The 19,901-nt window shown below is 42.2% G+C and overlaps 1 protein-coding gene across 1 annotated transcript in view; it reads left to right on the top strand.

Annotated features, from left to right (window-relative positions):
- Positions 1-19,901, top strand: part of EXOC4 (exocyst complex component 4) — a 356,086-nt gene that overhangs the window by 48,691 nt on the left and 287,494 nt on the right. The window contains exons 5-7 of the mRNA XM_053405737.1: positions 429-538; positions 3,779-4,022; positions 13,709-13,886. Coding sequence (XP_053261712.1) covers positions 429-538; positions 3,779-4,022; positions 13,709-13,886 — 532 coding nt within the window. The remainder of the gene's footprint in view (positions 1-428; positions 539-3,778; positions 4,023-13,708; positions 13,887-19,901) is intronic.

The following is a 19,901-nucleotide window of genomic DNA, read 5'->3' on the forward strand; positions in this document are numbered from 1 at the left end:
GTATTCAGACGCATAATGCCTCTGACCGTGGAGGTAGAACAATAGCCACTGTGACTAGTAGCTTTGATAGCCTTGTTAATATAGACAATGCAGAACTGGACAATTTCCACTGAAAGAAAGCTTCACAGTGACAGCCCCCCTCCATATTTTGATGGTCATGGGATTGAGAGGGGAGACAGGAAAATGGCACTCTGTAGATTCTGGTGCCTGCAATATCTGCTTCATGTCACCTGATGGTAAGACCAGTTCTGGTCATAGAGCTTTGTACCTGAATTGGGCACTTTTACTTTTGATTCCACCATGAATGGGGAGCATCTATGGGTGAAGGATCTGCTTTGTGAAGAGCAGTAGCCTTCCCATTTGCACCTCCACTTGTTGACCATGTCTACTTCAGGAGTTATTTCAAGTTTCATTTTTCTCTGCTACAGTTCGCATGTGAAGGATGCCTCCCCTGTGCCTCTGCTCGATGTGACTAGCCTGTCTACTCCTCGCAAGTACCTTGACTCCTCTCAGTTCAGCACTTCTGGAAGCTCCAGTGGTGAGTGGCAAAATAATAAAAGACGTTTCCATATGCCTTTTTCGTTAAGTATGTGTGTGGTTTTCTCCAACCACATTGATAAATTTTGGAGATGGTTGAAGTAAGTGTGAATACCAGGCCCAGAGATTGAGGGGGTTGTGACAGCAGTTTTCTAATCTCATGTGTTTGCTTACAGTCATGTCCAGTTGTGCTTCCAAGGCTGTCCCCAGTGCAGGCATATAACAGGAGCAGCTACATATTAGGTGCAAATGCTACAACCCCAACTCATTGTTGTTTGTAGAAAACCTTTTTTTGAGAAGAGGTGTGTGAGATGGAGAACCAGTAGTGGAGAGGGAGAAATGAACAGAACCGTAGTTTAAATTGTGGAATTCATAATTTCTGAGTAGAACATGCCTAGTGTGTGTGTGTATTCCCAGTTCACATCTGTTTTGGAGATGTTGTAAAGATGCTATTGTTTTATCACTTCTTCTTTTTTGCCACACTGGACTGCTTTGGGAGGAAGGGTGTGATATAAATTTAATAAACAAATAACTAAATAACAGTGGAGAACTCTGCCACATCCCGATTATTTGTTGGTCCCTTTCTACACCTTTTCCAGCCCCACAATACACTCCCCCCCCCAACCAGTGGGATGAGCAGCACTGTATCCAGTATATCAGATGTGGATTCAGCATTGTATAGCATAGCATTGTAGGTTTATTTAAGGCATGATGATACTGGCTGGCTCATTTTCAATCAATTTCCTAATAATCCCTTGCATGGATTTTGCCTTTTTTCTTCGCCACTTCACATTGATTTGATGTGTTCAGTGAGCTATATATAATCTCTCTATATAGTTTACTGCAATGTGTTATACGTAGGGCTGCCTCTGAAGACGGTTCAGAAACTTCAGCAGGTGCAGAATTTGGCAGCCAGATGGCCCACCAGGGCAAGATGGTTTGAGCATATTACACTGATCTTGGCCCTACTGCTCTGGCTGTCGATTAGTTTCTGGTTCCAGTACAAAGTGCTGGTTTTGAGCTATAAGGCCTTAAACAGCTCAGGACCCCAATATCTCAAGGACTGCCTCTCCCCATATGAACCAACCCAGACCCTTCAATCATCATCTGAGGCCCTTCTTTATGTGCCTCCTCCACAAGAGTTTTGGAGGGTGACAACACGAGAATGGGCCTTTTCTTTGGTGGCTCCTAGTTTGTGAAATGCTCTCCCCAGGGAGGTTCACCTGTTGCCTTCATTATGTATCTTTAGGTGCCAGGCAAAATTGTTTCTCTGTAACCAGGCTTTGGGGTGATTATTATTCTACAACCCTTTATATTGGTTTGCTTTTGCTTTATTATGCCTTTTGTCTTCTCAGTTTGTATTTATATGTTCTGGACCACCCTGTGATCTTCAGATGAAGGGCGGTATACAAATTTAATTAATAACAACAACAACAGTAATCACAGCCCTAAGATATATTTCTTGATCACTACCACTTCTGACCCCATCAATCTGTGTGTGCGTGAAATTTAGGGCCCCCCCCCCCCGAATTTCCCTCTCCATTTTGCTATTTTGCATAAGGTAAATATTATGGAGCTGATTCCATGATTCAATTTTTTTGAGAGATTGTCCTTGCATATGATTGGGCAGAGTACTGTTTAGAAGTGGGAAAAGACAAGAAATTATTGAGAGTTGTTACAGTGCTCCTACCTAGTTGCTTATTAGCAATGCAAATTGGTGCAAGGGAAAATTCAGCAATGGGAATTCTGCTGGAGGTGGAGTTTTGCGAACTCTCAAAGTAGCCCAGTGGGGCCCCATGAACCTCCGTCCTTTGAGATAAAAAGATGCAGTAGAAGCAGGGCATAATACAGAGAAGCATAAATTATGCAGAGTGTGGCATAAAATTTTACTACCTGCTCGTAAAAAGCAGGCAGCTAGTGAAATACACTGATAAATAGTAGCAAAATTTGATCACTCACATGACCATAAAAAAACAAGACCCAAGAGGGTGTTCCTTAGCTGATATATTCTTTGTGGTGATTTGGGCAGTGGGATGGGACTCGGGTGGTTTAATGCTGCCTTGCCCAAATGGTGCATCATACAGATTAGTCTGACATCAAATTAGAAAGTTTGTTTTTATGGGATGAATCATTGACTTGGGAAAGGACTTAGAGAAATCATTAGTTAGAGGGTGATTAATCTGCAGAGGTCAATGCTTTCTATTCCTAGGGTGTTAAAATTCTTTGTAAACACCTCTTGGTTCAGGTTTGTTTCGTTTATGCTTTGAAGTAGTGAAGACTGTTTCCCCCCCCCTGAACCAATTTGTATTGAAGCAGGAATATGCATGCATGGTCCAGAGGATTTTTCTAAATTCTGGAGTGCCATTAAACCCCTAGTGTGCCCTACATACCTGTCTAGGTTGGTAAATTTTGCCAGGTGGGATGGGGAAAGAGGCAAGGGAATATCAGGTGGCAGAAAAGTTTTGAATAGGTGCCCCTTTTCCTAACGTGGAAATGCAGCAGTGGCAACAAAGTTTGGCAGTTTAATTTCTGACTGTTGTGCATCTGTGAGGGGAGAGACTCCATCAGGCAAGGCCTCCTTCCACCTGCCTTGCCCCACCCTCTAGTCTCTGCTTCTCAGTTTGTATTGTATTATTTTATGTACTGTGGCTTGTCATTGTTTTATTGATTATAGTTTAGAAATTATTTATTGTAATTGTTGAGTGGATTTCTGTTTAACTTTTATGTTATTATTATTATTATTTAATACTATTCTAATGATCGTTGAATGTTACTTTTTTGATGTAGGTTGTGTATTTTAAAGTTATGTTTTATTATCACATTTTTGTATTGCTTTAGATTGTTATAAGATGTACATTTCTTCAGCTTGTAAACCGCCTTGAGTATTGTAAGATAGAAAGAGAGTATACAAATTAAAAATGATAATGTTAAAAGATATAGGAGTCCTTCCAGGAAATAGTTGTCTCACCATCCTCCATTTATCAGAAAAGGATATGTATTTTAAATAAAATAAAATGAGCACATACCCCCCAACCATAAAATAATGTTACAGGAGAAAAAGAAAAGATGTTGGGCTCAGGCCACTTTGCTGTTTCTACTTTCTGGGTAGTCATGGGGCGAGGGGCTGGCCTGGGCTGCAGGGCCCTGGACATTGGTCCTGAGGTCTTGACCTAGATGCAACACTGCCCTGGGCATGTAATAACCACCTCTTTAGTAATTCCCCCACCTCCATATTTTCCAGGGAGGGATATTAGCTTGACAGAGATCAAGGAAGATTTAGAGATGGATCCTGAGGAGAACAGCTCTATCTTTATGGGCATCCTCATCAAAGGCCTGGCCAAACTGAGGAAGATTCCAGAGACTGTGAAGGCCATCCAAGATCGCCTGGAGCAGGAGCTGAAGCAAATCGTCAAGAGATCTACCACTCAGGTGGCAGACAGTGGCTACCAGAGGGGAGAGAACATAGTCCAGGAAAACCAGCCTAGGTAAGAGCATTGCATTAAAGAAGGCTTCAAAATAAAGAGCATTCCTGGTGTTAATTCACACCAGTTTTGCACATCCACTCATTTTAATATTGATGGTTATGCTGATTATTTCATGATGTCCTGTATAAAAAATGGTTGTAGACTGGGCATATAGATTCTATATCTTTAGCATTGCCTCAAGCTATCTTAGCTATCTTGAAAATAAAATGTAATTAATTCTCAATATTGTGAGAGAAACATTTGAAAAAGTAAGTGATTGAAAGGAAAAAGGTCAAATTTCATCTTTTCAACTCACTACTTTTTCACATTCAAAGACAACAATTGCAGAATAAGAATATTTTGAATAATAATGCAACACATCAACTGATTATAGTTCGGTATCTGCCATGTTCATGAAAATGACATGCAAGTTAAGTTAATTACATGCTGTAATGCAAGTTGTTTTTCACACATTGTGTCATGTGTGTAATTTCTGTTAATGTTTCAGTGTCTGCAGTTTCTCCCTTCCCCTTTTAAGAACAGGCAAATAGTATATTGCAGAGAGATCTTTCTATACAGAAAGTGTGAGAGAAGAGGAGCTGGCTGGCTGAGTTAATGGGTAGCCTGAAGCTGTTGATCCTGAAACGGTGGCTGTCTCAGTTCATTCCAAGAAATGCCTCTTTAGGTACCAAGGGTGGTACTTTCAAGGGTTGATTCTGTTGTCTGTCTGTCTTGTCACCAAAGCATGTATCAATGCGGAGGGGCAGTTCTTAGACTTGGAAGGCTCATTGAATCATTATAGGCTGCATAAAGAACACAGTTTTTGGAACATGCCAAAAGTGCACCTGCTGCACTGCAGCGTTCTCCTCCCTATTATGACCAGTCAGGTGCCTTTGAGCATCCTCAAGCAGGACATGAAGAGACTAATCCTCCTTTGCTGTTTCTGCCCTGCAAGCAGCCGGCTTTTGGTGGCATACTGCCTGTGAGCATGAAGGTTTCATTGGGGGTATTGTGAGAAGAAGAAGAAGAAGAAGAAGAAGAAGAAGAAGAGGAGGAGTTTGGATTTGATATCCCGCTTTATCACTACCCTAAAGAGTCTCAAAGCGGCTAACATTCTCCTTTCCCTTCCTCCCTCACAACAAACACTCTGTGAGGTGAGTGGGGCCGAGAGACTTCAGAGAAGTGTGACTAGCCCAAGGCCACCCAGCAGCTGCATGTGGAGGAGCGGAGACGCGAACCCGGTTCCCCAGATTACGAGACTACCGCTCTTAACTACTCCACCACACTGGCAGATAGACCTTTCCTCCCCCACGGGTTTGTCTAATTCTCTTTAAAAGCCATATGCACTCGTGTCCATCACCACACTTTTTTGTTTATAAATAAGATTTCAGAAGAGGTGGGTTTCATGAAACAAAATACCTTAACTATAAATGAGCGGGGTGTTTTTCCAATGAAGAAGCTAGACCCACTTCTGTAGGGAGGGAGTTGCACAGATAAAACTTCTGCTGGGTCACCATTCTCTGCACTTTTGAGTGTGGTGGAACACTCTATGCTGACCTTAATTATGTTTTGTGTGATGAACTACTTCATTTTGTCTGCCCTAAGTATATTGCCCACCAAGTTTCAAAGGATGACCCCAAGCTCTGGTATTATATGAGTGGAAGAAAACAATCTGTAACCACTTTTTCCATTCCATGCAGAATTCTTAAAACATTTTTTTGATGTGCTCTCCTGTTTACCTTTATACATCTCCAAATGTTTTAGCATTTCCTAACAGGAAAGTGCTTCCACCTGTTTGATCATTTTGGCTGCCCTTTTCATACCCTTTACATTTAACTAGTGGGTGTTCAGATGAATAGGACTGCTTCAAATTAATATTGGGATTGAAAGAAGCCAAAAGCTCCACAGGTGGGGAAGTTATTCCCATCTCCCTCTTAGAACAATGAAGTCAGAAAAGCCTGGTAGAGAAGTGTGAATTGGCTAAGTTATCATAACATGCCAAGGAGAGTCTCTTTACTGTTTAGCAACTGCCTTGTTTCCCCATCTCACATTTTTGACAACTTCAAATTTTGAAGAGGAGGAATTTGACTCTGAATGCTTGAGCCTTTAAAAGGCTCAGATTTTTTAGCTGTTTAAAGTTAGCCAAGAGCTTTGCAAATGCATGCTTTTGTGTGGATTTTTAAACATTCCCCCCTGCCATTTGTCTACCCTTCTGACTGCTGCAGTGTTGCTCTTTCCTGGAGCAGAATATTGTCTCATGGTTCTAACACGGGGGTGGGGTGGGGGGAGTGGACAGCTGCTTGGGCTTGAAGAGGCAGCTGTGACAAGTGTGTTGCCCTTATGTTAATGTTTTCTATGCAAGATAGGGAACCATGTGAGAAAACAGTTTTGAGAAAAGTTATTTAGAACTTTAAACAATCAGAATATTTTGTGTATGCATATGTTTTAGCAATTGATATCTTACTAGTTTGGGCCCACAAAAAACCTTGATAACACGGCTAGATAAAAAAAGCTTTAAAAATATGAAAGATCAGCACCTAACAGAGCAAAAATCTCATGACAAATGGGGCAAAATTTCATTGGCCTCCAAGACAATAAATCAACAGGAGAGAGGGCCAGATACGTTTAATCCTTGTATGCTCAAATAGAGGGTGACAGTCAAGCTACTCGGTAATAATAATAATAATAATAATAATAATAATAATTTATTTGTACCCCGCCCATCTGGCTGGGTTTCCACAGCCACTCTGGGCGGCTTCCACAGAAACCAAAAATACACTAAAATCATACATTAAAAACTTCCCTGAAGAGGGCTGCCTTAAGATGTCTTCTGAATGTCAAGTAGTTGTTTATCGCTTTGACATCTGATGGGAGGGCGTTCCACAGGGCGGGCGCCACTACCGAGAAGGCCCTCTGCCTGGTTCCCTGTAACTTTGCTTCTCGCAATGAGGGAACCACCAGAAGGCCCTCGGCGCTGGATCTCAGCGCCCGGGCAGAATGATGGGGGTGGAGACGCTCCTTCAGGTATACTGGGCCGAGGCCGTTTAGGGCTTTAAAGGTCAACACCATCACTTTGAATTGTGCTCGGAAACGTACTGGGAGCCAATGTAGGTCTTTCAAGACCGGTGTTATGTGGTCTCGGCGGCCGCCCCCAGTCACCAGTCTAGCTGTCGCATTCTGGATTAGTTGTAGTTTCCGAGTCACCTTCAAAGGTAGCCCCACGTAGAGCGCATTGCAGTAGTCCAAGCGGGAGATAACCAGAGCATGCACCACTCTGGTGAGACAGTCCGTGGGCAGGTAGGGTCTCAGCCTGCGTACCAGGTGGAGTTGGTAGACAGCTGCCCTGGATACAGAATTGACCTGCGCCTCCATGGACAGCTGTGAGTCCAAAATGACTCCCAGGCTGCGCACCTGGTCCTTCAGGGGCACAGTTACCCCATTCAGGACCAGGGAGTCCTCCACACCAGCCCACCCCCTGTCCCCCTGTCCAACTATTCATAGGTGAGTCACTCATCCTTGACTCACCTATGAGTAGTTAAGGGAAAGTATCTCTAGTGAGTTCATGTGGGTATCTGACCTATAGGGAGCTCTTGGGACCCTGTTAGCATTATGTGAGTAGGCTACGTGTTTAGATGGGGCAGGGTTGGCTAAAAGATATAAAAGTGGGAATTCCTATATGAAAGGATTATGTCCCAGCGAGGAATTCTGATCCTCCAGGAAGGAGTTTCCAGCAAGAGGCAAGGTTTGTGAGCCAAGAGAGAGATCTCTAGGGCAGGCATCACTGCATCAAATAGAAGCAGAGTAATTGCTCTTGGAATCAAAGCTCAGTTGTGTCAAGTTTACGCTAAGGGTTTTTTGTTTCACCAGTGAAAGCTGAATTTGATATGTTAATGTTTTAAACTCGATAAGTTAAAACTTGAGCAGGGTGAACTAACACCCTCCTTGAATTTTTTAACAAGGGGTTTGGGTTTTTGGCCCTTGTGGCTAATGACCTCAAGACTTGGCAGGGTTTGAGTTTTAGATCATCAGTGAACCAGCGCCCTGTGTAATGCCTCTAGGTCTTTCATAGTCAGTGAGCACATTGTCTGTCTGGCTTTCTGCTACTGTACTTAAAACCGTAAAATTATTATTGGTGCCTAATAAAATGACTAATAAAATGTGACAGACCCAAAGGGGTCTTATCACCTTGCTGAGCTGAAATCCAGGCAGCTTGTTAGCACTGCTCAGTTTGCTCCAGTGAAAAGGGTACTTAATGGTATTTCAGCCTGGTCAGTGTAGTAACTCTTTGGTACCCTGCAAACCTTTCTGGAAGGCTTCCAGATATGACCAACCTTTTGCCCCTGAGAACCTTGTGAAAACAATCTGCCATACTGCCCTGGGGCCAGGGCATTTAAGGATGTTACTGACCTATTCCTGCTACAGCAGTATACTTTCCCTGCATAGATATGTGGAGGGGAAATGCTGTTTGGTTTGTGAACTTGACCTTAGTAGGGCAAATGCTGATGTAGTGACAGACCCCTCTGATGGTAAGAGTACATGGTTCTGAACATTGGGCTCATTCTTGGCCGTCTGTGCTGATGGTTGGGAAACACCTTTTCTCTCCTTCCTCTGGCAGCAAGCCTGTCTGCCCCCTCAGTAGATAGAGCATGAGCTCCTATTGTGATGTGTTTGTGGACTTTTAAATAGCAATGGTCTTCTCCCATTCTGCAGTACGAGACTAGTAGGTGGGTGTTTGTCTAACTTCTGTCAACACATTTGGGCAGTATACAGTCTGGTTGGGTGTAAGAAGATGGACATTGATGGAATATGTAATCCATAGTGGTAGGGCATGTGCATGGAGTGCTTTTTAATTGGATCATTTCTGTTCTCTAATTCTGTGTCTGAAGTCCAGTCCCATCGGATCTATATTGTTTATGTCACTTTGGGTTTCGGGAAGTAAGTTCACCTTTGGTTTTCATTGTTCTCATTAGCAAGTGTTAAAACCATTTTATGAGGCCAGCTTCCCTTTTTATTTGCTTTCAGTGTGAAGGGACAGTAGTTTATAAAGTTTACGTGGTTGAAAATCAGTTGCACACCTCTGCTACTCTACCAGTTAAGAACAATGTAGCTGTCTTCTTGCATGCAAAAGTGAGAAGCCAAAATGCAAAGAAAAAAAGGAAATAAAAGCAATTTCAAATGTACTATCTTTAGATATTTCACAGTACCACATACTTATTAAGAACAGTTATTAAAACAATCCATCTCCATTAGCCATAAGATCACTTTTGACTTGCCAAATATATTTATACCATATGGACTTTGGTGTTGACTCATATTTAAATAACTTTCAGAAAAAGTGTAGAATTTGCAAAATTCACTGTGGCTGCTGATTAATTTCTGAAGTTACTCAAAGACATTGTTCTGCCTTAGAAATTTCTCAATTTTGGGGAGGGGTGCTGGGGGGAATGGGGAAAGCCCCATTGTTCAAGTGCAGGGCTTTTGCTGACAGGGTTCAAAAGATTGACCCCACCCTTAGCAAAATTAATGTTTATAAAGAAGTTTTTTTAAGTTTCAATATTGTGTTTCAGAGTTACAGGATGTACATTTCATGGGAAAGGCTCTGTAGATGTTGTATAGATAAGTATACATTCACATTTTTAAGGATGACAGTTTTTAAAATCTCAGGAATATATCTGGTGGGGGGGGAATGTAGTGTGTGAAGAAGCAGTGTTCAGAGTGCCCCATAATTTAGTTCCTTGCAACCCGGAGAGGCTGGATGACTTTATGAGTTTGAAGGGGTTGGAAAGTACACAAGTTTTTCATGTCCCCTACTCTGGGGGGACCTGAGTTTAGTCCTGAAAGGGTCATCATTTTAAACAGGGACAGTTGTTCCAGCCTGTGCTCAAAGGATAACCATTATCCAGATGCATCAACCAAATCCTTTGCAACCTGTGTCAACTTTTTGTTACTTTGTCAATTTGAGTTATGTGCCCTTTTCCAACTTTTGCTGAGGAAGGTTAGCCTGATCCAGAAAAGCATGTTGATGAATGCAGCGTGTGTGAATCACCATTGGTGACCTCGTTCAAGTCTCAGCAGTCATATTGCATCATGCTATGCCCACTTACTGCCCAAACATGAGCGGCCTCGGGGCCTGTGTCACTTTCTGTCGACATATTTACTGTGTTTTTGTGGTGATGCTATGAACTTGGACTGTCAAACTGCCCAAGTGGACCTTTGTCAGCGTAGGCAGATGTGCTGCTGTGGAGGTCACTCGTCCTTAAAAGAAACAAACAAGTGCCACTGGGTCAAAAGAGAAGGAAATGCTGCTTTTTACAGCAGCCTTTTGTTCCCTTCTGCACCCCAGCTGTATTTGGTCTTCGGTCACCTTGTCTCAGAAATGGAATAACAGATTTAGAAAAGGTCCAGAGAAAAGGGACTGCAAAATTAAGCCAAGAGGTTTAGGGGCATTTCACTATGGAGAGTGTTGGGATAAAGTGAGAACAATAACAATACAGTGGTACCTCGGGTTAAGTACTTAATTTGTTCCGGAGGTCCGTTCTTAACCTGAAACTGTTCTTAACCTGAAGCACCACTTTAGCTAATGGGGCTTCCTGCTACTGCTGTGCCGCCGGAGCACGATTTCTGTTCTCATCCTGAAGCAAAGTTCTTAACCCGAGGTACTATTTCTGGGTTAGCGGAGTCTGTAACCTGAAGCGTCTGTAACCTGAAGCATATGTAACCTGAAGTACCACTGTAATAAGCTTGGCTATAGTTCAGAGCTGCAGGATTTATACTCTAAAGTCTGGAGTAATAAATGTTCTGGCAACACAAGCTTATGGAATAGGGGTGTGACACTTGAGCAGCACTTACAAATGTAACAAGGGTCTAATGTGACATCAGAAGACCTGTTGTATTTGCAGGCAGAAAATGAGTTGAGGTGTCTCATCAGCGTTAAGCAATTTTCTGGAATTCAGTTGAGCAAAAGTAGGCAAGTGGACCAAACAGAGGGAGAAGGCAGGAGGCAGGTAGTGCAGGGCTGCTGTGCTGGTAAATCAAAACAATATTTGGAGCAGTTCCTTGCAAGTAAAAGTTGCAGTTCAGATTGCTCAAATTGTCGTCTTATTACTACAGCCAATTAAAATAAAGTCCTATGTGATTTGTTGTTTAGTCGTTTAGTCGTTTAGTTGTGTCCGACTCTTCGTGACCCCATGGACCAGAGCACGCCAGGCACTCCTGTCTTCCACTGCCTCCCGCAGTTTGGTCAAACTCATGCTGGTAGTTTCGCAAACACTATCCAACCATCTCGTCCTCTGTCGTCCCCTTCTCCTTGTGCCCTCCATCTTTCCCAACATCAGGGTCTTTTCCAGGGAGTCTTCTCTTCTCATGAGGTGGCCAAAGTCTTGGAGCCTCAGCTTCAGGATCTGTTCTTCCAGTGAGCACTCAGGGCTGATTTCCTTCAGAATGGATCGGTTTGATCTTCTTGCAGTCCATGGGACTCTCGAGAGTCTCCTCCAGCACCAGAATTCAAAAGCATCAATTCTTCGGCGATCAGCCTTCTTTATAGTCCAGCTTTCACTTCCATACATCACTACTGGGAAATTTGATGTGATTTATGTACCTCTAAACAATTGTACATTGAAACATCTGAACTAATGTTGGATGCAATTCTTCTTTATGCCCACAATTCACTGTCTTTACGGTTAGCCACAATAATATTGAAGCCAGGTGTCTGGCACGCCATTGATATCAAAACCATTTCTGTTACCTTGCATCTTGCATCTGTCCATCTAACAATGTAAGCAGCAACAGACAGTGGAAATTTTCTGTTTTCTAAGTAATGTTGAATTTTCAGTGTGGCAAGTTGCTGCCTTGGCCACAGAACAGTTATGGGTTTTGTCATGGTACATTAGTTACAATAACTGGACCATTAAAAAGGCATAGGGACAGTTAATGAGAGAGCCATTTTGATTAGAATCTAGCAATAAGCACCTGATGTATAATAGGATATCTTGGTAATTGGTACAGTTGATGAGGCTTGAGGTTTTTTGAATTTGCAGGTTTGGTTTTAAGGCTCCTCCCCAGATGTTTCTATGGAGATACCATATAAAAGTGCAAATGGGATTTCTTCAGTTCCAGTGTAAGAACGTTATGTATTTTCAAACACTGAACTCTCTTCATAAACCTGAAGCGTAACATTTATTGCATTTGACCAACTTTCCCTGTTATTTAAAAATGCTTTGAGATGGTATGAAGCAACAATAGGTTATGCATAGAACTGTGTACATGAAGGTCTGGAAATGTTTTATTTGGGTGGGTGGGATGAGTTTTTTTGCGTGTGTGAGAGGACTTTTTTAATGAAAAATGGGAAGTTGGACAGAATAAGTTTTGAATCTGGTTTATTGAATTAGTCTTCAGCCTATATAAATAAGCACAGATAGTTTGAAGTAGATGGATTCATAATTACATACATCAAATAATTAAACTTAAAAACTCAGTTTCAAAATGTCCATGGTATAAGAAAACACATACGTACACTTATGAGCTACTCTCTCTTTAAGAATGATGAATGAAATGCTCCATAAGGCAAGGGGTTAAAATTTGTTGTTAGCTGCCTGTTAGCCCTTCAAATTGCTTTCTAATAATTATATACAACAATCTAAAGTTTGGCAACAATCTAAAGTTAGGCAACTAAAATTCCCATATACTATCAGCATGTATGACTCTCAAATCCTCTTGCTGTTTTTAGATTCTTCCATCTTCTGCAGCATGCAAAATAAATTAATCTGTGCTTGAAATGTACACACATGTGAAAGAGCAGAGCAGCTTATTTTGGTCTGTGCAAACCTTCAGTTCTCAGAAGTCTGTCGGAAGAACTCAAGACATTTATGTACTTGAAATGTTCATAAATATACAAAAGAGTGCATTTTTGTATGCCAAATTATACATAATGTGACAGGATGATTAGACAGCTGTGTAGTAAGGCGACTATATTCATTTGTGTTATATTCCTTAAGTAGCAAAGTAAATTTAGATTTGATCAGAAAAGAAACATTGCATATCGTGTACACACACACACACACACAAACACTTCCAGTTTTGTCTGGGTGGGTGGAGTGGAAAGGAAGAAAAAGTCTGGCTTCAGGATTTCTCCATACTACAGAAACTGCATTTTAGCTGCGTGCACAGCTTCTCATTTCTTTCAGCTGAAGTCTATTAGCGAACACCTAGAACTTCCAATGTAGGATGAGCCAGCAGAGGAGAAATTGGCTATTAAAATAACTGATGCGATTCATTGTTTTTTGACATCCTTAATCAATGATGGCCAGTGATGGTCTGTGTTTGGTGCATGTGCCTATTTTTTCTGACTCTGGTCTAGGAGCTGGAAGTGTGCATTTTGCCTCATAAACTGACTCCATCACAACTTGTCAGGCTCTCCAATGCAGTTGGCTCCATCTAATACTAAGGGCTTCAAGCTTAATAAGCATGTGCATTCAAGCATTACATGAAAAACCCAAAGAGAAAATTTCACTGACTATCTCCATAAAAAATTCCATCTTGTTTTTGGTTGGCTTTTTACCATCTTATGTCAATGCCCAAGTCACTGCTTGGAGTTGGGGGTCATGGCAGGACTTCCGTAATGCTGCTTTCTTTATTTAGTGCCCTTGAAATGTGAACAGTATTCAGTGATGAATTATATGTTTTTTCTCATCCCTCTAAATGATCTTTAGATTACTTCTGGAACTTCTGGAGCTTCTCTTTGAGAAGTTCAATGCTGTTGCTGCTGCTCATGCTGTTGTCCTGGGGCATCTTCAGCAGACTGTGGCTTCTCCCTCCAGTCAGTACGATGGCGATATCAAGTTATATGACATGGCGGATGTGTGGGTAAAGATTCAGGATGTCTTGCAGGTAAGAACTTTAGATGTGTATACATCTTTGGAATTTTCACATCTGCCTTTCCTTGTGGACCAGTGACAGGAATCCAGTGTACGAGAGCAGGATTTTACTAGTTTTTAAATAATAGTGAAGATGAAGGGTTGAGCTATATAAGCCACAGAGATGCCCTTAAAAAACCCCAGCATCCTTGTGGTGAATCCCTCCCTCTGCAATGTTTAGGAATACCTACAAATGTAAGAAGGAGCTTGCTAAGTCAGGCTAGTGGCCCATCTAGTCCAGAATCCTGTTCTCATGGTGGCCAACCAGATGTCTGTGGGAAACCAGCAAGCAGGACAAGACCACTTTTGCCTCCTGCAATTCCCAGCAACTGGTATTCAGAAGCATTGCTGCCTCCAACTGTAGTGGCAGAGCATAGCCATCGATCAGCTTGTGCTATTTTGGTGCCTTTAGGTTGTGAACATAATTGCCACCATTCCGCTGGTTGGAGACACAGAAACTTAACCATGTGATGATGTCACATTCTTGGTAGTCAGGATAATCCCAAGACTAAGTGATAGTTGCTGAACGAATAAGCTCACATATGTTTGTTCACTCGATTTGTTATATGCTAATTGGCTTGCTTTGATGAGAGCCCGTGTGTTGTAGTGGTTAAGAGCGGTAGATTCGTAATCTGGGGAACCGGGTTCGCGTCTCCGCTCCTCCACATGCAGCTGCTGGGTGACCTTGGGCCAGTCATACTTCTTTGAAGTCTCTCAGCCCCACTCACCTCACAGAGTGTTTGTTGTGGGGGAGGAAGGGAAAAGAGAATGTTAGCCGCTTTGAGACTCCTTCGGGTAGTGACAAGCAGGATATCACATCCAAACTCTTCTTCTTCTTCTTCTTCTCTTCTTTGATGCTATGTTTATCTGTGGGCTTGAGGCACTTGGTTATTGGTCTAGGGAAAGGACCTATCTATAGTACTTGGATATTTGCCACCTATGCCTTCATTGGCAGGTGGACCAATGGAAAGTTCTGGCCAAAATGATGCATGCTGGGCTTTTTTGTATAAGTACAGGCAATCCTTATTTTGCACTGGGGTAAATGGAATATGCAAGATAACAAAGCGTACAGTATGAGCAAATCAAGACATTCAAGCAGTGCTTCCCTTAGAACACTCCCAAATACAATTCTGGGTCCCATTGTGGAATCACATGTAATTTACAAGCTGACACCTTGTCGACCCAAGTCTCTGTGTGTCTGGACCATAGGAATTAAATGAGCATTGCAGATGCCATCTTACATGTGATTATGTGCTCTGTGATGCCTCCTATGATGTAACTTCCATTCACCAAGCACTGTAATTGTGCATGATGCAGCTGTTGTAGGGGGGACAATGTTCAGGTTTTCCGGAGTCTTAAATGTTGAAAACTGTCCTTGATGACACTGTTAAGGTTTGCATTCTGTGCACAAAGTCTTTTGCATGTCTTTCTGAAATAAAGTTTAGAATGTGGAGAGTTCTGTCTTCTTTAAAACTGACTGAGGTCCCAAGTGTTTTAATGCCCTCAATGTCTTCCTTTGCTTTGTCCTAACATCTGAAGAGCATGAGGGAAATGCTTGCTAAGTTATCAAATGTTGCATAAGCAGATTTCAACCTTCTTGTACTTGAAGGTGGGACTGCCTCTATCTCTTGTAAAAATGCCGCAGTTCAAAAACACCTGTCTCTTTCTGTCATCATGCCTCAGGTACAGCTGCTGGATAGATTCCTGCTGGGATTTCCAGTGGAGAATTGATTTGGGCTCTTTTCCAAAATGGTTCCTGCGGAGAGCCTGTCTGGTTCTGGCCAGTCTTTTCCTTAAATACAAGTGCATAACTGAACCAAGACAACAAAGGGGCATACAACCAAATATCCCAATGGGTTATAACCTGTATAGGTCTCATTGTTCATATGCTTTACATCAAGAATGTAACATCTGCGGCCTTTCTCATTGTGGCCACAACCACTGGCTGTGCTGCCTGGAACGGATGGAAGTTGGGAGTTCAACAAAATTAGGAGGGGCACAGATTCCCCTTTCCTTCCTTTCATAAATATCTGGTCAATGGCTATAAAGATATGCAGTGAAATTGATACCAGAGGCATACTGTCTCCAATACTGGAGGTAGTACAAAGCGGAACTGCAGAATCTTGATTGTGAGGGCAGTCTGTATATGCACTTTTGGTCAGTGCCGTATCCCCTTGACCCCCACTGGTCTACTCTGAAGCCAGAGAGACCATTAGAATAGCACATCATTTCTTGCAGCAAAACAACTTGCTGCTATGAACATTATTCTAACGCAGAACTGTTAGCTTTGTTTCGAGCACTCATAATTTGAGGGAGAACCTTAACTCCTTTAAAAGTGAGAGTACCGTAAAGCATAGCTCAGGCATATGAGATTGGTTTTTGGGTGTCTGAATCGTTCCCAAACACTGATGTGTTGATGCATTTTGTGAGCAGATGGGAGTAGTGGGCAGAAATTGGGTGAAGAAGCAATTGTCAAGATTAGTGCAATCACGCCTACGTGGTGTGCCGTGTGCTTTACCTCATGGCTGTGTTCCTTCAGCTTAGAGATTGTCTGTTGCAAGCGATATCTTGACCTATTAATACCCATTTTATTTTTGTAACTGTTTTTAAGTGGAGGGCTTTGAGTAGTGGAAGAAACCTTAGAGTGCCTTTAAATCAAATAAATAATAAAGGTTTTAACTGAGTAACTAACAGATGGGGGAAATAATCCTGGGATGAAGGAAAGGGAAACCAAGGTATTGATGCTGTTAAAAATGAATGGAGCCTTTCCATCTCCCTTCTCTTTTTCTACCTTTTAATCCTCTGTGTCCCAAGCATCCATGTATGCAGTCATTTTAGAGGGAATGCTTGTGGGACCATCCTTCTTTTTTGATTTTCTCTTTTATAGAATATCAGGTTAAGTGATTTCCAGAGCAGGCATGTTGGGTGTGCCTCATCATTGAGACGTGGGAAGCTTTTCTTTTAAAAGCAGGCAGATGAGAACTGATCTTCTTGATGTGTGTCTATTTTTGTTTGTCTGAAAACATTTTTATTTTATAGCTAGTGGCAGATGGATTTGGGGCAAGAGCTAATCAAATCTAAGCTCCTTTAAGTCTGGTTGATTTCAAGATTTAAGTATGTTCAGATAGGGTTGCCATATTTTGAAGAGCAGAAGAGAGGACACATTTGCCAACTTCTAGTTTTAACTATGGATTGCTTTGACAACTCTCATTTTACATACCTATGAAAAAGAGGATGTGTCCTGGAAAAAGAGGACATATGGCAACCCTATGTGGCACAACTGAAAGGACAGGGGACTCAACTGTTGTGCAACTAAGGAGGAGGTGGAGGAGCAACACATCCTGGCAGAGATTTATCTTGGAGTTTTCACCGTGATTTGCCCCAGATCACATATTCTGCCTTGCTTAATATTAAAATTAAAGGTGCAGTAACTTGCCTTTGATTCCTATGTGTTTGCTGATTACAACATTTGCAGCCTCTCAGGTGCATCCCTGCATCTGCACTCTCTAGTAACAGAGACATTAGATTTCTCTCTCTGACATTTTAGGCATGTTACTAATTTAGTTCTTTAATTTAGCAGTTCGTTGAGAGCATAATTACTGCAGTACTAAATATTTGATTGAAAAGAACAATAAGACACCTCCAGTTAAAGATGTAATAGCACGTATAAGCTACTCCAGGATAAAATGATTAATGGAGTTGTAGGCTCTTTTGGCACAATTAAGGTGCTTCTCTGAAATTTTTTGCATGCCAAGTTGCAGAAAGCACTGCCGTTTCAGGTGGTGTTTGGGGAAGAAGGATCAGTTGCAGCACAGACTCAGCTTCTTGCTGAATCTGGATTTGTCTACAGCAGGGTGAGGGGGTTGCTATGTGCCTCATTGCTTAGGAGTTTACATTGTTAACAACAAAAGCTTGAACTTAGTTCAGTAGGTAATAGGCAGGCAGTGCAGCACTTTCAACCCTGGTGTATATGTGTAAACCTGGGTATCCAACTGTGCACTCCACCAACTGCATTTTGCACTACCTGCAGCTTCCAAACTAGGCATAAGAGTAACCCCACATACAGTGAATTATGACTGACCAGTTGTGGAGTTATCAGTGTTTGCCCAGTCCTGCCCTGCATAAAATGTGAAATGACCCTTAACCAACTCCTTATTTTACCTTTAGCTTGCTGTCCATTAGGTCACATATAATAATATTTTAGTGGCAGGAGAAAACTCCAAAATGAGTTACAACCCTGTGCTATTAGACATCATGACTCTCTCCTTTCCAAACCAGGGAATGGTATATTTCATTCCTCTTCTTTTCCTCTGCTTTCACATGACTGTTTGTTAAGATCCCTTGAAATATCAAAGTACCTGGTAGAATCAGTTCTGTGAACATGGACAAAATAGGCCTGCAGGAAAAGAACAAAGGAGTCAACAGCATCTAAGGCTGAGAGGACAATGCCTAATTCAGTTTCCAGATCAGTCTTACAGTTGCAAATTGAAGGAACCCCTCCTTTCTAACTCGAGTACAGGGTTCAAATCCATGCAATGGGGTGATGGGGCTTTTGGTATTGGTGAGTTGTGGCAGCTTGGCTAAAACGTTTGATTTGCAAGCACCTTTTTGCCCATGCTGTGCATTAAAAAAACCTATTGCAAAGCCATACAATGGTATATTACCTGTGGGGCCTGATTCTGTACTGCCAAGTCTGTACTATCAAGTCAGGAAAAATGGCTCATCATAGGTTCAGGACAAAATGCCCAGAAACCTCTTGGCATTCAGTTTTGCAGGCCAGATGGTCAAATTCTGCAAGAGACCTGGATTTTTATAGGCCTGGTTTATTCTATCCAATTTTTTTCTTGTCCTCTTTTCCTCTAGAATCTAGTTTTACAAAATCTCTGTTGGAGAGCTTAGGCTCTAGGCTGCCTCAATGAATCGTTCTGTGCACTACACAACACTCTCTTCAGTAATTTTTTTGCAGATGTGAAAGGTTTGGTGCACACGGGACATATGGCCACAAAATATGTTTGATACATATGGGAAGGGTGATAGTGGGAGACAAGGGTGACATTGGAGTGAGTTGCTTGGTGGCAAGAGCTGGGAGTGGGTGCAGTTGTTTGTTGTTGTTTAGTCGTTTAGTTGTGTCCGACTCTTCGTGACCCCCTGGACCAGAGCACGCCAGGTACTCCTGTCTTCCACTGCCTCCCGCAGTTTGGTCAAACTCATGCTGGCCGCTTCGAGAACACTATCCAACCATCTTGTCCTCTGTCGTCCCCTTCTCCTTGTGCCCTCCATCTTTCCCAACATCAGGGTCTTTTCCAGGGAGTCTTCTCTTCTCATGAGGTGGCCAAAGTCTTGGAGCCTCAGCTTCACGATCTGTCCTTCCAGTGAGCACTCAGGGCTGATTTCCTTCAGAATGAATAGGTTTGATCTTCTTGCAGTCCATGGGACTCTCAAGAGTCTCCTCTTGAGTGCAGTTAGGCATCACTAATTTTGAAGATGAGTGGGGGCTCTTGCCGCTACTGCTCATAAGCGCATGTTAGTATAAATTCTAATGCACGGTTTTGCAGCATTCCAAGAGTTTAGAAATATTTAATGCCCAGACTGTGTTAAGCTTGAAAACAGTGCAGTTAATGTGATTAATGCCATGAGGGTCTGTTGGTTTAATATCAGCACAAACCTTTTCCAGAGGCCGTGAAAATCCCTGGCATTGCAGTTTCCTCCAAAATTGAAGGGTTTGTCCTCCTTGTTGCCTTCCATCTGGCCTCAAGTGTGCTGCATCGATGTCCTTGAAATTCTGATTGCAGTGGTCTCATTAACATTGTTCTTCCATTTAATTGGAGGATAGCTGGCGGATGGTGATTGGCAGCTGCTGCGGTTGAAGGATGTTGCTGAAGGAAAGCTTGACTCGGCTGAGAACAAAATAATACTCCTGAGGCTATTAGGCTCTTTAAAGTGAGACTTTCAAACTTTTAGCCCTTGCCTCTTTGATATTTTTCATTTC

Source organism: Podarcis raffonei, chromosome 10 (genome assembly GCF_027172205.1).
Source record: "Podarcis raffonei isolate rPodRaf1 chromosome 10, rPodRaf1.pri, whole genome shotgun sequence".
Lineage (NCBI taxonomy): Eukaryota > Metazoa > Chordata > Lepidosauria > Squamata > Lacertidae > Podarcis > Podarcis raffonei.